Below are 21684 nucleotides of genomic sequence, written 5' to 3'. Positions count from 1 at the left end.
TATGGTAAAATGTAGAGAAGGGTCCACCTTGTGGTAGGCTCAGGGTTGCAGAGTTTGTATGGACAGAGAAATTATATATTTAATTGTCCTCAATTGTAAAAAAAAAACAACCCAAAAAACAAAAACAAAAAACGATAATTTAAATAAATAATAAATGTTTTTTGTTTAAATTTGTCAGATATAATTTAAAATGTTTCCGTGTGCTGTAAACATCAAGTTGGAAAATTTAATGTATTAAATATGAGCTACATGCATCAGAAATGTCCCTTTGGCATTAGTTATTATTTTAACACGTGACCAGTTGGTTCAACACATTAACATACAAACCATGCAAAACAGTTACAGCGCCAACAATGATGTCATGTCCACAGTGTAATACTGCTCTCAGATGGACAAATAAATGAACTGCGCTAAAAAATGAAGTCTTGCTTTGCGAATTGTTTCGTAATTCTCCTGATGTCTGAGGGTTTTTGCAGACTAAGGGGGAAAGGTTACATTTCCCTGGAATGAGAGGACAGACAAATAAACAAACAAGCATCATTCGAAAGGGAAACAGAAATCGAAATAGGTTAGAATAAGTAAGACAGAAGGAAAAAATAAATAATATGTGGGACAAATGTGGAACGGAGAAGGGACAAGGAGACTTTTATATAAAATTCAAGAGCGCACCAAGGTGACAAGGATGGGAAGAGGAAGTAATATTGAGGAGGTTCAGACTGGGGCACACAGACCAAAAGAAGACTTTGAAACTGGTAAGGAGACAATGTGAGGGGTGAGGGGAGCAGCAGACAGCGGGGCATGTCATTATGGACTGCAGGAGGTCTAAGGGACAGAGAAGGGTAATGCAGGAAAACTTTGGGAAATGAGAGACTCACTTCACACCAAAAGGTGTATTGGGCACAGATTAGAGGGCAAATTTTGAGGCAGTATTAGATTTTCCAAGGGATAAAGAGCTCGTAAACGGGGTATGGAGAATAGGAAATTGTTGTTTTGCTCTCTTATTGTATGGATATGTACGCGGTAGAAGTAGGTGAGCTACTGAGTCACACTCCAGAGCAGATGGGGGCGCTAATGCGCCATAATCTGGCCGCCGACCGCCGTAGAAACCGAAGAAGACTAAGAAAGCATCCCTGCCCTTCACATCCGTTCACATCCTGCTACGCTAGACTCCCGAGTGCAGCACAACGATGGCCCTGCTCAAGTCCAACAAGGTGATCTTCTGTCTGGGGAACATCTCCCCGTCCCTGGCAGTCCTGTCCTCCCGCCACAGGTAAACTCAGCCACCGGCTCCAACCGGCCGACCCGGGCGGTTTAACATCTGTCACGTTAGTTTAGCGAAGAGCTACCACGTTATTTTCGCTGCTAGTCTGACCTGCAGTAAATTGATCTTTTAACGTAGAGGTCAACATTCCTGTCAGTCAGAATATTTATTTTTAATGGCCACTACTCTGAGATTAATTCATTTAGCTACGCTAGCTGGCTAGCTACCACAGGCAAGGGTCAAACAGGGCCCGAGGACTCTGGGCAGTTAGCTCCTGTGTTAAAAAGCCTCCTGACCCTGTGGCCCCCCGGGTCAGCACCTGTTGGTCCTGATATCCTCCTCGCTGGGCAGTTAATTTACCACTCAGAGGGCACCAATCGATGCTATAGGTGCAGCCCGCTGAAGATGAAAGTCACGTTGTTACATTTCCTGTGGATAATTTTTCTGCGTGTAGGAGATGAGCCCGACTCGATCTGCTGCGGCACAGATAACAGATTTATGAGGAAATGAGTCATTCGGGGTGTTTGTGATTTTGCTTCACTTGGCATTTAAGGTCATATATATTGCAGGATTTGGACAATCGCGTTGGCTTCAAGTTTCTGAGCCCACGCTCTTTTTTGAGCCTAGTGACTCGTCGTAGTTTAGGGAAGTCATGCCCTCCGATTGGCTGCTGGGTTCCACCTTTGCTGCTGATTGGCTGATTTCTAGCTGAGAGAGTGAGGCGGACCGTTGTCCTTTCTGAGCTGCTTGGAGGACAAACTAGTTCTGCTGTAGTCATTCATACGAAATTTCTGTGCATCAAGACGATGTAATCCGACAGTTTGGTCTCAATGTCCGATATTAGATTTGTCTGTTCATACATGTAAATGTTTAACATCATGGCTCCCAGGTGTAACGTGTTGTCCACATATCACATTGCTGAATGTGTAGGTATGTCACAGGTTGGTCCATCTTGCCTCCTCATGTTTAACCCCACCCCACCGTCTGTAACCACTGAAGGCAGTTGGTGGGGGATGAGCATCGTTGTGAAGCCCATCAGTCCTGTGCTTTCAACTCACCAAACAGGCCTTTGGTCTATTGATCTTTGATAACCTGTCAGTCATTGTGATGTTTATGTAAATGCTGAAGTCCAGCTCAAAGGGTTAGGTTCTGTATGCAGACACAATAAAGGTATAATGAGACACCTTGAACCAAATGGTTATATTCTTGCAAGATAACCTCAATATTTGCAGTATTGCCGCAGTAATTCTCAGTAGGGAATGTGGATTCAGACTTTTAAGATCCACTCTACCATTTACCTTCTCAGTTTGCTACTTGAAATATTTTACTGTACCTGAGTGATGGAAATCAGTGAGGAAACATCTGTATAATACAAAATTGCACATATTTTATATGCTAATATGGGATCACATTCAGATTGTAGTCAAGTTAATGACTGCAGTGCAGACTTGAATTGTCAGATGACAAGTTTTGGGTTTTTTTTAATGCAGAACTAACATTTACACAGATCACACTACATTTCATAGACAAATATGTGTGTTGGTGAACTGTAGTCACTACTCGATACACAAGTGTGGTCTTTCAAAGTTTATCAGCAGGGGATTGCAGAGTCTTACCCTTTGAAAAGCCTTCAGTCCTAAATTTAGCATCAAGCCAAGGGTTTTAGAAAGTAGAAGAAACCTGAGACAATATGTGAGCAGTAGCACAGGGAAGGTTGCAACCTGAATTAATCTATTGGATTTATGACACAGTATATTTGCTTTGTTAATATAAAGCCTAAAAAGGTTCCTACAACACAATATTATAAGATATCTATTTTGACATGGCATATTCAGTAGCAAAGCAGTTATTCACGCACTGATTTCATAGACTTTTACCACAAACACTTATATCTTCCACAAATAGAGTTGTAGTTTTCATTTGATATGAAAGAGTTTCATACTGTCGCTGTTCTCTAGCAATGGGGTTAATCACTCCATGTTTGTATTCATTTCTGTCAGGATTTATTTTGTTCTATCTGCCAACCCATTGGAATTGCGCTGTTGCTTAGCTGCTGTGAAGAGTGGTATAATTCAGAATATATTCTGTTGCAGTGTTTTGCTTTTATTGGGTTATTCATGAAAAATATTATGTATTGGCTTATGATCTAGTCAACACTTGACACCTCCACCAGTGTAGACATTTGGTAAGTGAGAAAGTGCAAAGAGTGTTTAAAACCTTTCATTTCACAAAAAACTCTCTGCCTTGTTTTCTTTTCATATCAATTTGGATCCATAGCTATGGTATTATGGTAAAATGTGTAATTCTCAAGTATTCTAATCCATTCATCTGCAACATTATCACAACCAATGGAAATCTGTATGGAGTGCCTGGTTGAGATCAAGAGATCAGAGGTGATGACCTTTTCACATTTGACATGCAGTTCACAATTGCTGCTTTTATTGCGGGTCAAATTTTTTTCTCGTGTTCAAGTTACTCATATATGCAGAGCGTGGCTGAGTGTGTGTGTGGGAATGATTTCTAAAGCAGTGTGTTTTGGTCACAGAACTGTTGGACTTTGGAACTACTGAACAGCTTAAAATGTTCTGCAACTTTTCTGCCTAGTGAGTATGTATTGTTTATGAGATCTCCTTCAGTACAGCATCCTCTGGTCACATTAGAATTTAAGCTCAAGCATTAGGTCACAGGAACATAGTTAACATGGATCAGTGTGGTCGCTGTCACTTCAAGTTGTGAGGTGGCTCATTTCAGAACATGTTGGTGTTTATTTTTATTGGGGAATATTTCTTTTCCAGTGCAGTACACACAAATGAACTTTTTCCTCTCCTACGTTTTTACCATCTTGTCTATATCATTATTTAACTGCTTTGTTGCCTTTTGCAGCTCATGGTGGGGTGGAGTGCAGATGGGTCCCCCCGATCCCATCCTGGGGGTGACCGAGGCCTTCAAGAGGGACACCAACCCCAAAAAGATGAACCTGGGAGTGGGAGCCTACAGGGATGACCAGGGCAAGCCATTTGTGCTCAGCTGTGTCCGCAAGGTATAACTGTCATGTTTCTCTTTAACTTTTTAGTATTCTGTGTATTTTGGGGTTAAATACTTGCTTCATTAAATAAGAGAATTTCTGCCTTTTCACAAAGTCACAGTAGGTTAGGTGGGTATACATGTATTTTTAGCCCCAAAAACTAACTAACGAACTAAATTATAGATTCTGAATTACACAGTTGGGAATATCTGCCAAAGGAATAGTTTATGTACATATAATATATTTGGTCTTTCCACTGTCCTTCCAGGCAGAGGCAATGATTGCAGCCAAACAGCTCGATAAGGAGTATCTTCCCATTGGTGGTCTGGGGGAGTTCACCAAGGCCTGTGCCCAACTAGCTTTTGGTGGTGATAATGAGGTCTTGAAGAGTGGTAGGGTAAGTTTGCACGTTACATACTCAAAACTAAATTAAGGTCAAATTAGTTCTCATATTTCTAAGTCCAGATTTCTTCTCCCAACAGAGTATCACAGTCCAAACCATATCAGGAACTGGCTCTCTGCGTATTGGAGCAAACTTTCTGGTGAGGTGCTGTTGTATTGGTCTTTTAACACTTTGATTCCGATCAGGTTATCGCATCAGTTTTTTTGTCACAGTCTCGATTCCACGGAGGCCCACATGATGTCTACCTGCCAAAGCCTTCCTGGGGAAACCACACACCCATCTTCAGAGATGCTGGCATGCAGCTCAAAGCATACAGATACTATGACCCCTCAACCTGCGGTTTTGACTTTAAAGGAGCACTGGAAGACATCTCTGTAAGAAATCTAACTCTTACAACTAGTCAAGAGATTTGGAAACATTTTCAGATATAGAAAATTGGTAACAAGGCTTTGTGATAATTGGTTGTTAGAAAGTGAATCATATTTTAACTTGACTGACTCAAAGAAAAGTGTTTACTGGGTAAGAAGTAGGTGGTTACAGTCTGTTTCACTGTCATCAAACAATCTGCTTTACAAGGAATTCTATGTTGATGACCTAAAACCTCTGTTTATGTTTTAGAAAATCCCAGAGAAGAGTGTGATCTTATTGCATGCTTGTGCTCACAATCCCACCGGCGTTGACCCCCGCCCTGAACAGTGGAAGGAAATCGCTGACATTGTGAAGGTGAGTTTGCATCAGCCCTGGAGAGGTCTATGGAGTCTATGCTGCTACATTTTGATAAAACCCTCTCCCTTTATTAAACTTAGGTGTTATCATTTGAAAAATGCCCAACTCTTAACTCTCTCTTCCTCTCTGTTATTCTCTCCTTTTGTCTCACCTCACAGAAAAGGAATCTTCTGGTTTTCTTTGACATGGCCTATCAGGGCTTTGCCAGTGGAGACATTGACCGTGATGCCTGGGCTGTGCGCTACTTCATTGAACAGGGCCACAACATCGTCCTGTCCCAGTCCTTTGCCAAAAACATGGGACTTTATGGTCAGTCACCATCCAATAGAGGTTTTTCTTCAATGAATATTAATGAAGATGACGTGTAAAAAAAAAAAAAAAAAAAAAAGGAAAGAAAAGATTCCATTTGTCTGAATGGGTGAACTGTATTTTGTGCTTTAGCCCCACCCAGTGGTAAGACTGTTCTAAACACTTAATATAATTGTGCTGAAATGTGAGATAGATTATTTTGCAGTTCCTTTACTGTTCCTTTCCCATTTACACATTACTTATGTGGTTCCTCATGACCGCTTTAAATTTTTTCTAAACAACTTTTCATGTTTTACTTGCAGTAGGTGCTACCTACTGTTGCATTTGTAGAGAAAAGTACACAACAGTAATCTCAAACTAATTTATAATAGTTCTAAAATGCCCATGCAACATTTTTCCTGATATTTTGAATTTCTCCTTTTACTCTCGACACAGTCAAGATTGTCTTGTGCTCTTTTTGCCATTCCCTCCTAACTGGGCTTCATTTCAGACATGACTTTTAATAGATTAACAGTGTCACAGACTGAATCACTAATGGCCAGTCTTGGTGTTGATATTCACAGGTGAGCGTGTTGGAGGCTTTACTATTGTGTGTAATGACGGTGATGAGGCGAAGAGAGTGGAGTCTCAGCTGAAAATCCTCATTAGGCCAATTTACTCCAACCCACCAATGAACGGTGCCAGAATTGCAACAACCATTCTCAACACAGCTGATCTGCGCTCACTGTGGTATGGTCTTATCGATCTATACCAACACATTGTACATTACTTGAGCCAAAATTATGATTTGGATTTTTCAGGGTTTTTTCAATTTGTTTGATTTATTCTAAAATCTATTTATCCATCTTCCTCCTCTACTATCCTTTGTCATAGGCTGGAGGAAGTTCATGGTATGGCTAACCGCATTATCAAGATGAGAGAACAGCTGGTGGCTGGCCTGAAAAAGGAGGGCTCCTCCCAAAACTGGCAGCATGTCATTGACCAGATCGGGATGTTCTGCTTCACAGGTCTCAAACCCGAACAGGTAGTTAATCACCTAATGTTGGTTTTCACATCTTAAAGTAGACAACAGCATAATTAATAATTTCTACTGTAAGCCAACTTAATCACAAGATAACTAATAGTCAACCATTTTAACATTGTGTAGATACACATAGTTTGATTTTCTGCTAGTTTTCTGGCAACTAATAGTCCAATAAAAGTCTCTCTGAAATGACAATTTTCTTGTTAGGTAGTACAAACCGTAACATCCTGCTACGATAATGGGAAGAGAAAAAAAAAAAAGCAGACTTGGGTGGGGGAAAAAAAATCATCTGTGCTTCCCTCTTTACTGGTCTATTTAAGTTTATCTGTAGAACAAGCCTCCATGAGATTGTTTTTCAGGTAATGAAGAATGGATTAGATGTGTTACTTTATTTTCTTGCAGGTTGAGCGCTTGACAAAGGAGTTTTCTGTGTACATGACTAAGGATGGCAGAATTTCCATGGCAGGTGTCTCCTCTGGAAATGTGGGCTACCTGGCACAGGCCATCCACGCCGTCACCAAGTAAAGTGGATCCTGCTGGGGGAGCTACAAAATCAGAGCAGGAGTTAACAAGGAGCTGTGTGCATCACTTATTCTCTGCTCCATTCCACCTTTAGAAAAGAGCACAGTGTTTAGTTTGACATTTTCTTGATTTCATCATGACTTCAACTTTGTCCCATTTTGAGCAGTTGCAGCTGTGTTCTTCTCTTTTTTCCCCCCAAACATCTCAATGAACATGCCCCCTGCCAAATTATAGAAGACAGGATTGCTCCTTCAAGCTGATGTAAGATTTTTTGCTTATTTGATATGTGGAGTCAACTGTTAGCTGTGCTTTGGTGTCCTCCTGTGTGTTGTCTGCTGTGGACCCACACACTAGAAAAAACTAACTATTCAAATGAACATCAGCTCAATGTCATGCTTAATTGTCCGTCTGCTGAAATTGTGAGTCTTTTTTTTTTCCATTTTAATGGTTAAGTCGTAGCACTTTATATGAGGAACTGTTTAGGTCCCAAAATGGCACTGGCTATTGTTTTCACAAGATGTTTCCGTAACAGTCATTTGTCATTCAGTTAATCAGTTTCCTTTCAGGCTAATCTTTAGGTCTTCATCTGAACTAATCAATCATCTGGTAATTTAGTCTTATCTCTGTTTATCTCCCTTGTACTCAGTACTTTTTTCAGCAGGATAATTTTGTAATTTTCTGTGGTGTTTGCAGGGCAGCAGTCTATGTCAGTCTCTTTAAACACCTAGAAGAGAAGTTACACAAACCTAAACGATTGAACTACAAAATACAAAGCAAATTCCACTCTTCTTTCATATTCCCCAAAAGCCTTGGATCAATGGTCTCATTTGTAATATTCATCATTATGGCTTTGTATTTGATCACAGCCCATATGTCTCTCTGTTTGCTTAATAAAGTGAAGTGGGGGACCTGATTGGGATGAACACTGGACAGTTAGAAAAAAAAAAAAAAGCAGTTGCAGCTCATTCATTCAGATACCATGTTTCAATGTGACTGTTCATCATGAAGTTTAAGGCACAGATGGCATTTTCTATGGAATGGGGGGTTTCAACCTGGTTTGTTGTTCTGGCATGTCACCATGTTTTACTTTCTGTCAAGAAACAATGGATCGTTGGTATTGAACCCAACTGAACAAGAAATAAATTATAATAGGAATGTCTTCTGTCTTGTGTGTGTTTTCCCTCCCCGATCAGACTTTCCACACTGCATCTGTGGCTTTATATGAACATGATAAAATATAATGAAGGATTGATAGGTTTCTTTCTACACTACTGTAATAGGAAGCCTTTATTAGAATATATGGTGTTGGCAGCCTGCAATAGAAATAAATCTTCCTGGATCTGGTGAGGCTGGATTATCACACTTAATTTCCTCATTGGAATGCAGATACACAGTCCTTCAACAACTGGCTGCATTCAATGCTGTTATCTTAACAGTTGTCTCAGCACTTTGGCCTGTTGGCACTCTAATCTCAAGCCTCTGTGGCCTGTGGTCAAGTAAATTCCACTTGTTAGAGCTTTGAATTAGAGTTTAACAGACATTTATCTAATCATTTCAAATAATTTGAAAACTGCAAAGTGGATTTAACAAAGTGCATTTCCTAAAGGGTGTTCTCTTATCATGCCTATTTCCAGAGAACTATTGTGTTCTTATTTTCATCATAGAACAGTTGCATGTCTGTGACAGCTGTATGTACAAGTTAAGAAGGTTTTTGAAAAACATATGACAATCTTATAAACCATGACACTTTAATATAAATTCTTAACTATCTCTATCTTACAATATATAAAAGAGAGCTGAAACTTCCATCTGATTAACATTAACAGGCAATGATCCTGATTATTTATCAATTACTTCTTAATATATATATATATTTTTTTTTTTATTGATTTGCTTATTCATAATTTTAAGGTAAAGGCTTCTGGTATGTGAAACAAGGAAATGTGAAAGCTGCCTTTTGTATTCCAGATATTTGTGACAACATTTTGAAAATAAATCTTCAATAAATTTATTTGAAAAATCGTCTGTACCTTAAACAGCTACAACAGTGAAATGCTACTGACTTATTGATGCCAATTTTACTGCTAGTGGACTACTTTGAAAATATAATATTGTTAGATTTTCAAATTAATAGTGGAGCGCTGTGAATACGAACAACTACAATGCCCAAAATTCCCGGTAATCATGGCCGCGCCCGGCACTGGTCATGTGACATGGTGTCACATGTTGTTCAGCCGTATACGAGCAGCCAAAACACTAACAGCTCAGTCAGTCTGAGGCGGCAGAGAAACGTCAAAGGTACCGTGTCTTCATTCTTCACACTTCCTCTAACACCGACCTACCGAAACAGGTGGCCGGTTGTGTTTGTTGTGAGCAGAGGGTGAGGTTGGCTAAGAGGCTGCTGTGGCTGGTAGAGTAACAATGGGCCAACAGATGATGGGACACTAATGAAAACAAGAGCGAAGAAATAATGAAGTGAAGAGCTGGGGGTTCATTTGGTCGGTAATGGGCGAGGACCGCTGAAGTTGGGTTTGTGTTGGTCGGTAATTGGTGAGGACAGCTGAAGTTGTGTTTGTGTTGGACTCAGCTGGACTTCCCTGTTACCGGTAACGGTAACTTCACCTCTGCTCCTCCGGTGTCTGCAGATACTGATACTGACTTTACATGGCCTTGTTTATTTAAGATCCGAGTCACTAAACACAGTGACACTGTTTTTAAGCGGAAACCCAATTGACCGTCCAGATTGGCCTATAAGATTAGAAATTGTGAGTTGTGTCTTTTGAAGTCACAATCAAATACACGAGCTTGTGAAAAGGCTTCAATATACTATCCTGCACAGCAGGCTTGAGAAGTGCATATATGTGCCTCTGCAAAATAGAAACAATTCGGGAATCAACAAATCAAAACCTCACTTTAAGGAACAACGCGATCGAAACCTCTCTGTTTTGTATTTTATGTAGTGGGTATTAATATTTTTTTATGGCATTCTCTCTCATTTATGTTTTTGTTGAATGATAATTTATTTTACATAATTCTTCCTCAACTATTTGGGTTTATCAGAGGAGTTAATTGTTAACCAACAGTGCAGTTTTTGTGTGTAGTATACACCAAATAGTCCACTGTTTGTTGTATTTTATGGTAATTTGGTTTTTGGATCTTAAGGTAACACAGTAAGCAGTAAATATTTAGAAGGTGGAAACATTCATAACTCTCTCTGAATATCTCTTCCATCACACAGACAGCATTGAGATACATCAGCTCCTCCTGGATGTCGTAGAGCCAAAGACACTGGGCATTTAATTTCCACTGCACCTGAGTGACTTCTTGTTCCTTCATCTGGACTCTCCGATCACCGTCTACTTCCTCTTGGATCCAGACACTTTGGGACCTTATTCTGTTGGCTGTGTAAGGATAACAGACTCATGGCGATTAACGCTGATGTGGAGGACTGGGGGGGGGTTGGCAGTAATGACTCTGGAGAAAGAGCCTGGCTATTGCAGAGCCCCAGTGTCGATTCTGTACAACACTTGGAGACAGACAGGAGGCGAAGTGGGGGTGTGTCTTCTTTGGGAGCCGTCTTCATTGTTGTGAATGCAGCACTGGGAGCTGGTCTACTCAATTTCCCTGCAGCCTTCAATATGGCAGGAGGAGTTACAGCAGGAGTGATGCTTCAAATGGTGAGGAGATCTAAGTGAAAACACCCCTATATGTACACACACACACACACACACACACATCTATGTACTTTTAATGACTTTAATGTAATGAGATAAAATGTGTTCTTTGATTTGATTATTATGACATCAATTTATCATTTGCACCATCAAAAAGTAAACATGCTAATAAATGCTATCAGAAGTTACTGGAGGTGCTACCTCAAAATTATTCATTAAATGTGCCCGCCAGGTGAACCACATCTCAGTTTAACACAAAGATGGAACCAACTCTGACTATTCACAATCGATTAGGCAAGAAGTCATTGTTTTATAACTTATAAGACAATGAAATGTGTGTGTTTTTATTTTTGAGGAGTGTGCCGTTGTTTGATCATATTGTAAGAGAGAAATCTACATTTATCTGATTGATACAAGAACCCGTTTACCCTGATTGAAGGAAGCTGTTGTCTCCTTTCTACTACTTGTGCTACTCATTTAAAAACCCCAGCCAAGAGCATCTGAAAGGAAAGAACATTGTTTACTTAATCATCAGTCAGTTTCTCTCTAATTGTGTAAATGATAACTGTTCCTGGCTTCAGCTGATAACATTACCCGGCAGTGAATGTCAGACTGTCTGCAGTTATCAGCTCTGCTTTCCTCTTGTGACTGGCATAAAATCGCCAATACACAATAGGGGAAATAATGATGTGATACTTTGTGTTTCTTTGTGTTTCAGTTTATGCTGATCTTCATAATAAGTGGACTAGTGATTCTTGGCTACTGCTCCCAGGTTTGTGTTGCTTCAGGACGGTCAAAGTCTGACTTCATTTCTTCATTCTTTTTAGGCTTTTCTATCACAAAGTGATTTTCTCTCACTTTACTTTCCTTCATTAGTGGTGAAAACATCTGAGCTATTTTGTTGTGTAATAGTTTTTTGTCCTGTGGTTGTATTGCTCATCCAAATGGATGTATAGCATTACACAAAAGCTTCGACTTTCACTTCCTGAATGGTTTAGACTTTTGCATACATGCTAAAACACAAACTCAATACAAGATTGAGTTATTTAAGTAAATTTTACATTTGGTTTCTTACTTTTTAAATACGCTTTGGAGCCAGAAAAGAGGTGTTGGCTATTGCTTTTATTCACAAAAAACAACCATATTTAATTATAGCATGGACATTGTCTTTTCTGCTTCTCCTGCAGTTATATTTATATATAATTAAGTGCAGACTAAACATGATGATATTGGTTTGTAGTGAGGACCCTGCTGCAAATACAAACATGATTCTTTTGTTAATAGGCAAATTCCCACTTATAGGATTTGGACTAATGCCTTTAGCTTCACTTATGCTGAGCTACTCAATCCTAAATCACATGAGCTGTAAGAGCAGCATGTTTAGTTTTTACATGTCAGCAAAGACATGTTTGACCCGATTGGCAGATGATGATAAGAGGGCAACTTTAGAAAATGGAAACAGACCTGTCTGTGTTTTTTTTGTTGTTGTTGTTGTTGTTGTTTTTTGTTTGTTTGTTTTGTTTTTTATTCTGGTACCTTTTCTGCTGAATCCGTGACCATTTATTATCCTCTTACTGCTTCCTTCAGGTCAGTAATGAAAGCACCTATCAGGAAGTTGTCCGAGCCACATGTGGAAAAGTCACAGGAGTCATATGTGAAGTTGCCATCGCTGTCTATACGTTTGGCACTTGCATTGCTTTCTTTATTGTCATTGGAGACCAACTGGATCGCTGTAAGTATAGTCACAGTGACTCACCTAGCAGCCCCTGTTAGCCTGGATTCTCTCTACTTTGTAATTCTTGTGAATGAACAAAGGCAGATGGCGAGCAGTAGTTGTGCTGCTAAGCTTTTAAAAAAAAGTACAAGACAGTGGCATTATTGAAGAGGGCAAAGAACATCAACACTCAGCTTTTTCACTCAGTAAATGTGACAGTCATGTAATTCACTGGTACATTTTTGTGTACTGAGATGCTGACAGTGTAGAAATCCTACTCCTGCCTGTTTCTGGATATAGACTGTGACCTTCCACCTCTTTCTGTCTTTTGAAATGAATGAATGGAGTAGCAGTGATGTTCACTAACTACTTTTACATTTCTGCCCTTTGTTCTATAGTTTGCAACTAATTCCCATTGTAACATTTGTCATGCATACTCTCCTGCATCCATCTCTTGTTATCTCACCTTCTCAAATGATTTCCTGCTTTTTGTTGTTGTTGTTGTTACAGTGATAGCAGCAGTGGCTCATGACACAGACAGTACTGGTGGCTTCTGGTACACTGACCGCAAATTTACAATTGTTGTGACTGCCATCTTGGTTATCCTTCCTCTCTCCATCCCCAAAGAAATTGGCTTCCAGAAATATGCCAGGTACAAAGCTTGGCTGCTCAGTGTACTCACTTGGCTTGTTTTCTTTTTAATTAATTTCGCCATCCAAGTTAATCACATCTGAGTTACTGTTCTACATTACAGTGCACTGAGTGTGGTGGGAACCTGGTATGTTACTGTTGTGGTCATTGTAAAATACATCTGGCCAGACAAAGACACAATTCCAGCCTATGTTCCTACCAGGTGAGCTTTTCACTCACTCACCATGATACAGACCTTATTTCATGCAACTAACAGCTTTTCAAAAACCTCTTACTAATAATTTGAGCATTGTAATAATAATAACCCAGGCAATCGGAAATGCCTTCATCCTCACCATCCTGCTTTGCTTGAGTGGCTAAATCTTTCTGTTTTTTACAGTTCTGCTTCCTGGACTGCAGTTTTCAATGCAATGCCCACCATATGCTTTGGTTTCCAGGTATTTCTTCATATGTATCATAAAAGGATTTGCATTCTTTATGATTTAAGTATAATTTTGCTCAATAATTTTTGCCTTATCTTCTTTCTCCCCATCTCTCTCTGTAGTGCCACGTCAGCTGTGTTCCAGTGTTCAACAGCATGAGCAAGAAAGCAATCAGACCTTGGGGCCTTGTGGTCACGCTCAGCATGATAATCTGCCTATTTGTTTACACAGGGACGGGTATGTGTGAACCTGTCACTCAGTGTATACTCTTATCTATCATAAATAAATTGCCTGCTACACTGATACATTTTCAGAAGTATTTAACTGTCTGCAGACCCCTTATCCACTTTGTTTCTCTCATCTCAGGATCTGATATACATTAATCAACTTGTAAAGGATGATTGTTTAAAATGCTGGTTTACGCTTAACCAATGATGAAAGGCAAATATTGTGTAGCATTGGTGGAGTTCATATGACTTATAGTGCTTAAAAGCAATGCGTTTTGTGTTTAATCAGGTGTCTGTGGCTTCCTGACATTTGGCTCCAATGTTAGTCAAGACGTCTTGATGTCTTACCCTCCTGATGATATTGCTGTGGCCATTGCAAGGGCTTTTATAGTCATCTGTGTGGTCACATCCTACCCCATTTTACACTTCTGTGGCAGGTGAGATATAATATTTATTTTGAAGCTGGGCTGCACTTCAGAAGAGAAGGTTGATATTGGTGCTGAACTTTAGAACAAAAACTAACTAATGATACATCAACTGATAGCCAATAGATTTGTTTTTTCATAAACAAACATCTTGATAAGGCTTCATCACATGTGTGATGAAGACAGCAAGATTAATCCTCAGCATTTATTTTGCTTACAGACTCTTTTTTTTATAAGGTAAAATGGGAGAAAAAACACTGGTATTGGGATTGGGTTCAACCAATACTGAACAAAGTTTAGTTTTCAGACCTTACAGATGCTCCCCCACTGTGTGAAACAGGAGTTTCCAAATTTAACAATGCAGTGATCAAATGTCTCTGCAGGGCAGTTATAGAGGGACTTTGGCTCCGTTTTCAAGGCGAGCAGGTGGAAGTTTGTGTACGTCGTGAGCAGAGGAGGAGGATCCTGCAGACCCTGGTGTGGTTTGTCGTCACCCTTGTCCTCGCCCTCTTTATCCCAGATATCGGTCGGGTTATCTCCCTGATTGGAGGATTGGCTGCCTGTTTTATCTTCGTCTTCCCAGGTAAACCTGCCCTCATTCTGTGTGCTACATTCTTTGATAAGACAAATTAAAATGGCCACTATAATATCTAATACGTGTCTTGAACTTAACAGGGTTATGTTTGATGCAAGCCAAACTGTCAGAGACAGATAGTCGGACAGCCAGGTGAGATGCTGCTTTTCTTCAAAATATTTCTACACTCAAGCCTTTAGCCATGTTCATAACTATAATTGATCTCCGGGCGCTGCTGTGTCTAGGATAAAAAATAATAATAATAATAATAATTTAGTCACTCAACTGTGGCTATATTCCATAATCCCAAAAATAGGAGTAAAAGGAAAAAAAATCTTTAATATCAAAATCATGCACATTGATGGAATACTCCATGAATAGGAAGACTTGTGATGGGTGTTATTTTCCATCAATCATCTATTTCATTGTGGTTAGAAAAATGTAAAATGGATGTTCACACGCTTTTATTTTTTCTATACACTCTTTTCCAGTTGGCATGGACTGGTGGTCTTCGGTGTTGTCATGGTAACGATTGGAGCCTTCATCTTTGGCCTCACTACAACCAACTCCATCTATCAAGACATCAACAGCTAAGAGGAACCTTTTTATTGGAGCATGGAGTGTCCTTGTTTTTGACGATTGGGGAGGGACGTCTCTAGTTTATGCTGCTGTTCTGGATTTCTGGATAAGATGGATTAATATCTCATGACAGTCATTTAAAGAAATCGTACCCACTGTGGCACATCACATTCCTACTCAACATTGGGTTAAAGCTCATCAGTTCTTTGTTGTTCAGTCAGGGAGTCGTTGAAGACACCACACAATACCAAACAACGTGAGACACTTTCCCTTTTAATTTTCTCTCAAATTCAAATTGCATGTTTTATGATGGTTATAAGTTGCAGAGAAAATACTTTGACAATGTAGTCATTCCACAGGGACACAGGATGGCCTTTGTCTCTGAACCCTGTATAGGTGACATATTCCTGTCCTGTTTACGAGAACTAAAGGACTTAGAAGTCTATATATATATATATATATATATATATATATATATATAATGAAAGTGCACCAATTTGTGCATTTTTAACTTGTATGTAGGTAAATGTTTCCTATCATTGAATCAATATGTGGATCCCAGGTCTTATCAAGGTGCTTCGCGTTGGAACTACTGTCTACTGTGTTGTCATTATTCTTGAGTTTGTCCACTAATTACGAATTTAGTCTTATCTATGAAAAAACTGACACGAGTGATGTGGGAACACTATGTGCACACAGCAAGATAGAGCATTGCTAATCAGGGAGGTGTTAACTGCAAGTCTTGATTCATTTCTAAAGGAGTCGAAAATGGGAGTTTTTCAGCTCTGTGGCAAAGCAAAACATTTTGAAAAGGATTTATGTTATTTTTTTCCAGCTTTGTTGGTTTCTTATGTCTCAAAGTGTAAGTGCTGTGAATGTATTTTTTTTTTTTTTTTTGTTAAATCACGTCAAAACAGGTCTAGAGCAACTATCGTGTACTGTAAACCTAGACTTTTAAAAACAAGTGCAGTTACTGCATGTGCAAGACCAAAAAAAGTGTCAAAATGTCTGAAAGTACAGCAGTGTGCCTCTGTTGAACTGAATGTGAATTCAGTGTATGATCCATTTATCAAACCTAAAACAAGTGTATTTAATTCTGGTTTTGCATTTAATGTATAAATGGGATAGTTTTGGCTTTGGGATAGTTAAGTGGTATTAGCTATCATTAAGGTGAGAGCCAAGACTGAGAGTACTTAGTTTTTACAGTTTAAAGATTGTATCAAACTCTGTAATACAATGTTTTACTTTGGGATTTGAGAGACAGAATTGGTAAAAAGGGATTTTTTTTATATAAATAGATATATAGACAAGCATGCATAGATTGGATTAGTCACACAGGTGGAATATGGCCAATTTATAGAAAGGGAAGGAAATGGCTGTTAGTTATTCCCTTAAATTCATGCAATCAGTTTATGAACATAAATTGCTTTCAAACATGTCAAGTTTGTATGAATTTTTTCTTTTACTTGATACTGCACAAAAGTGGATTGCAACATGTCTGATTTCCATCAATGTACAAAAACATTTTCATCTGTAAGTTTTGCTGGGTGTACTTGAGGAACCTGCCTGTGATAAAACACATAAATGGACTCGAATCAAGATCTGAAGAAAGAAGAAATCTGACAATCCATGTGTCTGTGGCAGTTCAACAAAACATTTAATTAAGACAAGTGACTTTGCATTTTTAACAATGTCATTAAATTCAGAACAGTTGCTTATGTCATTTACATTTGCTGAAAAGATTGATGGCACAAAAACTAAACTTTCTTCTGTGCTACTGTAATTTTATTGTACAGTATAGTCTTGTATCACTACAAAGACTTGATTGGTTTTGCATGCTTGCATGTTCAGTGAAAGCTAAGCCTCTACAGCCAAACAATGAAAGTGCAGCCCCCAACATTACTCTGATGTTAAGACAGTGTCCTTAACAGACCAACTCAGTCAACCTTTGTCAAGCCAGATCATTAAATGTGTTTCACTTTTGTTAAGACCAGAGTGAAGGCAAAAAGGTGATAATACACTTACACAATTAAAAATACTATTCAAGTGCCCTCTCTTTTCCTTATCTTCCCTGAGAAAATGTACCACCTAACAAGTGATGAGTACAAACGCATATACATCCGGGCAAGAAGAGAAAGTAAGTGACCACTTTAAGATATTTTCTTGTCCATTTTGAAAAACCTAATTAAGTTATTCACAGCTGCAAACCCTGAACATCTCAGCTATGTGACGAACAAAAGCTCAATGGAGTCAAGCATTATCGAACTTACCTAACCAATGAAACCTGACTGAAGGAATGAGCCAGAGCTATGTTGATGAGATCTACTGGAAGCTGTTTCATATCTAGATTTAATGAATTGCTCTAGAAAGCTTAAAGCCCTTCTACTTAGTCTAAAGTCAAACTTTAAATGGAGATGATTTGGTTCTGTGACTTTTCTCCTTAGAAGTGGTCTGATCTGCAGGAATATGGAGACCATTTTGAGTCAGTCATTCAAGCTGAAGGTTCACTTATCTTTTTCTCCAGCACTGTGAATGTTCAATGGGCGTTTTCAATAAAGACATAAAATATCAGACTTGCTCATGTGACACTCTTTGGGACTGTGTGATCAGGTCACATCATATGACCAATCAGTGCAGAAAACCGGGTCAGTCCGAAACTGTTTTCATAATAACTCAGTAAAAGCTGTTTGTTATGAAAGACTGAAACATGTGGAAAGCTGGACCAGGAGCCCACTGAGGAACCATATGACCAGCACCCTGAAACACAGGACAGTGGTATTTCACATCAACAACCTTTAAAAACAAAAACGTGTGTACATAGCAGACACTGAACACCACACTACTGGTTACCTTGACTGTGAGGAAAGTTATGTTTCCAAACTGTTGATAGAAACCAGCAATCTGGTCTTCATGAATCCAGCTGTGGTACTTTGTGGTTGCCTGGAAGCATTTGTTGGTAGCATTAAGAATGTGGTTGGCTGTAGTTTGGGGGGGGGGCACTGCATGCAAATATAAGAGAGTTACTTCTTACCATCAAGCCAAGATCCTCCACAAACCACTGGTCTCCCAGGAAGTTGCAGGCCATGTCTGTGTCTCCGTTGTAGACAAGCGCCCGTAGGCCAAGAGAGAGCAGCTTCAGATACACATCCTTCACAGTTGGATATAGGGTGGTGTAATTATTTCCAACGTAATCACTGCAATGAGGAGTTTGTTATCATAATGATAAATATGTTACTGAGCTCCAGTCAAACCACACACATACAAAACAATTATTTATGTCAATCAAATGCCATAACCTATACCAAACATCCAACCTCAATTAGATGAAATTAGTTATTTGGGAGAAATTATGAAACTCAGCACACAAAATGTTCAGAATTAAAATTTGTTCCTTGCAAACATAGCATGTTGAGATTATTTCACCTTTCTCCTTTAGTAAGAGTTAAAAACCAGCAATTGCAGAATTTTTTTTGCTCTTCCGCATATTACTTTAGTTGGCTAAGAAAACTACTGCATTCTTTCGGTAAATGGCCAATTAATTGGTTGGCATGCCCCACCAGTTTAATCCCTCTCTCATTGTTGATTTATAAATGCAGTTGTACATATTGTCCATGTTTCACATAGCTGTCATGAGCTCCTTGTCACTTAAATAGTAATGTGTCAACCAACCACATGCAAATACCAGTAAGATGGACTTGATGCAGAAAAATCATCAGTGACACTATATTGCTCCTTTACTGTAGCACACCTGCAGATGTCCCATGGTGGCAGTGTGTCTGGAATGTGTAAAGCTTTCCTCACATCTCCTCTATTCAGCCAGTTCATCTGAGCTGTGCTGTTGATGCAGGGAGGGACTTCACCCAGAGATACAAGGGGTGTCATTCTATCTGGAAACTTCATCAAAAAAAAGATGTTAACCAGTAACATGCAACTAGACAAAAATAATTTGAGACACAGATGCAGCAGTAAGAGGGTATGGCTAACTTTGTAGGCCTGTGAATGTTTCCTGTAGTTCTTAAACAGATGACTCATGGTCCTCTCATAGCCTCTGTGTGATCTTCCCTGACCCTCACAATCCAAATAGAGGGCATACTCATTAAGTCCCATGTCATACACAATCCGAAAAGCCATGGTCACCTGAAGGAAGACAAGGATGAAGTCAAGAGTGGCACCACAAATTCCCAGCTGGATACTCTAGAAATCGCGTACACATACCAGCATCCGGCAGCTCTCTGAACTGGAGTTGTAAAAATTACAACTCCCCTTCTCACAGCAATTTATGTTCAAATCACGCCATAAACTGCAAAGAAGTCATGTGTTTAAAATGGCTCTCTCTACATCAGATACCATTCACTTTTTTTGCCATTTGTCCCCATGTTCCATTGACTGATCAGATGGTCAGCAAAAAAGAATCAAACTGGTAAGAAACGTGTGCAGGGGAGCAGACTAGAATTACATGGAGTTGCGTTTTATATTTTTCTTCATAACAAATGCAAAAAAGCTTCAGCTACAAAGAGTCACTTACTCTTCCCCAAAGAGGCCATGATAATAACCAAAGTAGATCAAGGTTTGGTCATTTAGAGCAAAGCTGCTGAGACCATTTCCCACAGCAAAGCCCTGAGAACAAGAGAATGATGGAAGACAAGCATTTAAATTCCTGTTACAAAGTATGTTTGGCTATGTGTCTCTAAAGTGCTAATGCTGAGCAGCTGGCAGTGCTACTGAAGATATCTGCTCCTCACCTTGAAGTTGATTTTGGCAGTTCCTGTAGCCACACGCAGGCTGAGTGTTGGTGCATAAATGCCACCATAACTTTCTCCAAAGATGAAAAAATCATTTTGAGTGAAATTTGGGAATTTGGAAAAGAAACTCTGCAGGGCTCTGTAATTATCTTCAGCTACCTGACAACAGAACATAGAAATGGGCATTTCTGAGTTCTTATCTGCTTTTAGAAATCCATTACTCCTCCTTTAGCAGGCTAACTCACCTGGTCATCATCAGTTGCATACTTGCAGTCATCGGAGTAGGAAAATCCTACACCTGCTGGAGACTCCAGATACAGCATGTTGGCAATCTTGTTCCAGCTGAACAGGTTCTCATACAATGTGGCCCCATCATCATTCACCTGAAAGGGAGAAGTCCACACTTTTCATTTTGCTTTGATGAATTTAATGCATCAGTACATAAAATATACCTCCCCCCCACAAACACACACTCACGTGAAAGGGCCCATTTTCTGACAGGAATCCATCCAGGGAGCTGCAGCCTGGGCCACCGTTCAGCCAGAGGACCACAGGGTCTTTGTCAGGGTCTCTCTGAGAGGTCACGAACCTGCAGGAGATGACTGATTGTTAAAGCTCTGGCATTATTAATACGGAGACAACTGACTGCAGGACTTTTGATGGAACATTAAGCTCAGTACTTCTCCTTCAGATTTAACCTAACTATGTCACAGTTTCGTACCAGTAATGCAGGAACTTCCCGGGCCGTGCCTGGAGGTATCCGGACCACTGTCGGTAGTTGGGATGGAACATCATCCCCGGCAGGTCGGCCACCTCGTCCGGAGCATACTGAGCCCAGGAGAGGAGCTGCTGCTCGGCCAGCAAACACAGCAGCAGAGCCCCGGAGGACACCATCCGACCTAACTAATCAGAAACACCGCAGGACGAGACTCGTTTGGTGGCCTTGGCTTCCTTCCTTCTCTGCTCCACAGGCACCTGCGGCTGCTCCGTGTGAACTAGCACTCAGTCATATGACCTGCAGCCACGTGAGCGACGACTGATTTCACCCGGAAGTTATGAACAGCGACAAGACTGCGGCACGTCTAAATGTTTATATCACACGGAGGTGTTGTAGACTATGACCACGCAAACCACATTTAACTAGATAAAGATTTGAAAATATACAGTATAAAGAAATAGTTGAGAGATTACCAGCTGATGAGTTTTAGGACAAATGCATTTGGCTGAAGATTTCAAGAGAACATAACTGAATACACTGCAGCAAAGTATATATTTGTTCAAACGATAATGCACTTTTTTATTTCATTAGCATAAGATATATAAATGTTATATATGTATAAAAGACCGCTATTTTGCATGTACCAAAGTTTGGTTACAAGTTTTCTACTTGTAAGTTCTCAGGATGG

General features: G+C 39.7%; 3 protein-coding genes across 3 annotated transcripts; 2 read left to right on the top strand and 1 right to left on the bottom strand.

Annotated features, from left to right (window-relative positions):
• The first annotated feature begins 1122 nt into the window (after nt 1-1122).
• Nucleotides 1123-8429, top strand: got2b (glutamic-oxaloacetic transaminase 2b, mitochondrial). Its single transcript, XM_029497933.1, has 10 exons — nt 1123-1270; nt 4145-4301; nt 4555-4683; nt 4769-4828; nt 4902-5063; nt 5308-5412; nt 5574-5724; nt 6288-6453; nt 6598-6748; nt 7151-8429. Exons 1-10 carry the CDS (start codon nt 1188-1190, stop codon nt 7271-7273), a joined length of 1287 nt encoding a protein of 428 aa, XP_029353793.1. The 5' UTR covers nt 1123-1187; the 3' UTR covers nt 7274-8429.
• A 1029-nt stretch (nt 8430-9458) lies between these two features.
• On the top strand, nt 9459-18101 carry slc38a7 (solute carrier family 38 member 7). Its single transcript, XM_029497949.1, has 12 exons — nt 9459-9568; nt 10509-10947; nt 11663-11716; nt 12532-12676; nt 13169-13310; nt 13413-13511; nt 13689-13746; nt 13854-13968; nt 14248-14395; nt 14767-14966; nt 15059-15110; nt 15449-18101. The coding sequence occupies exons 2-12, from the start codon at nt 10693-10695 to the stop codon at nt 15549-15551; spliced, it is 1371 nt and encodes a 456-aa protein (XP_029353809.1). The 5' UTR covers nt 9459-9568; nt 10509-10692; the 3' UTR covers nt 15552-18101.
• On the bottom strand, nt 17171-21268 carry LOC115040858 (lysosomal protective protein). Its single transcript, XM_029497948.1, has 11 exons — nt 21000-21268; nt 20756-20867; nt 20524-20661; nt 20279-20437; nt 20062-20153; nt 19752-19836; nt 19521-19673; nt 19285-19430; nt 18568-18730; nt 18387-18476; nt 17171-18293 (listed from the first exon to the last, which is right to left on the bottom strand). The coding sequence occupies exons 1-11, from the start codon at nt 21170-21172 to the stop codon at nt 18210-18212; spliced, it is 1395 nt and encodes a 464-aa protein (XP_029353808.1). The 5' UTR covers nt 21173-21268; the 3' UTR covers nt 17171-18209.
• Nucleotides 21269-21684: the final 416 nt, after the last annotated feature.

Source organism: Echeneis naucrates, chromosome 3, assembly GCF_900963305.1.
Source record: "Echeneis naucrates chromosome 3, fEcheNa1.1, whole genome shotgun sequence".
Classification (NCBI taxonomy): Eukaryota; Metazoa; Chordata; class Actinopteri; order Carangiformes; family Echeneidae; genus Echeneis; species Echeneis naucrates.
The sequence above is the reverse complement of the archived record's forward strand: the minus strand, read 5'-3'. Positions and strand labels throughout refer to the sequence as shown.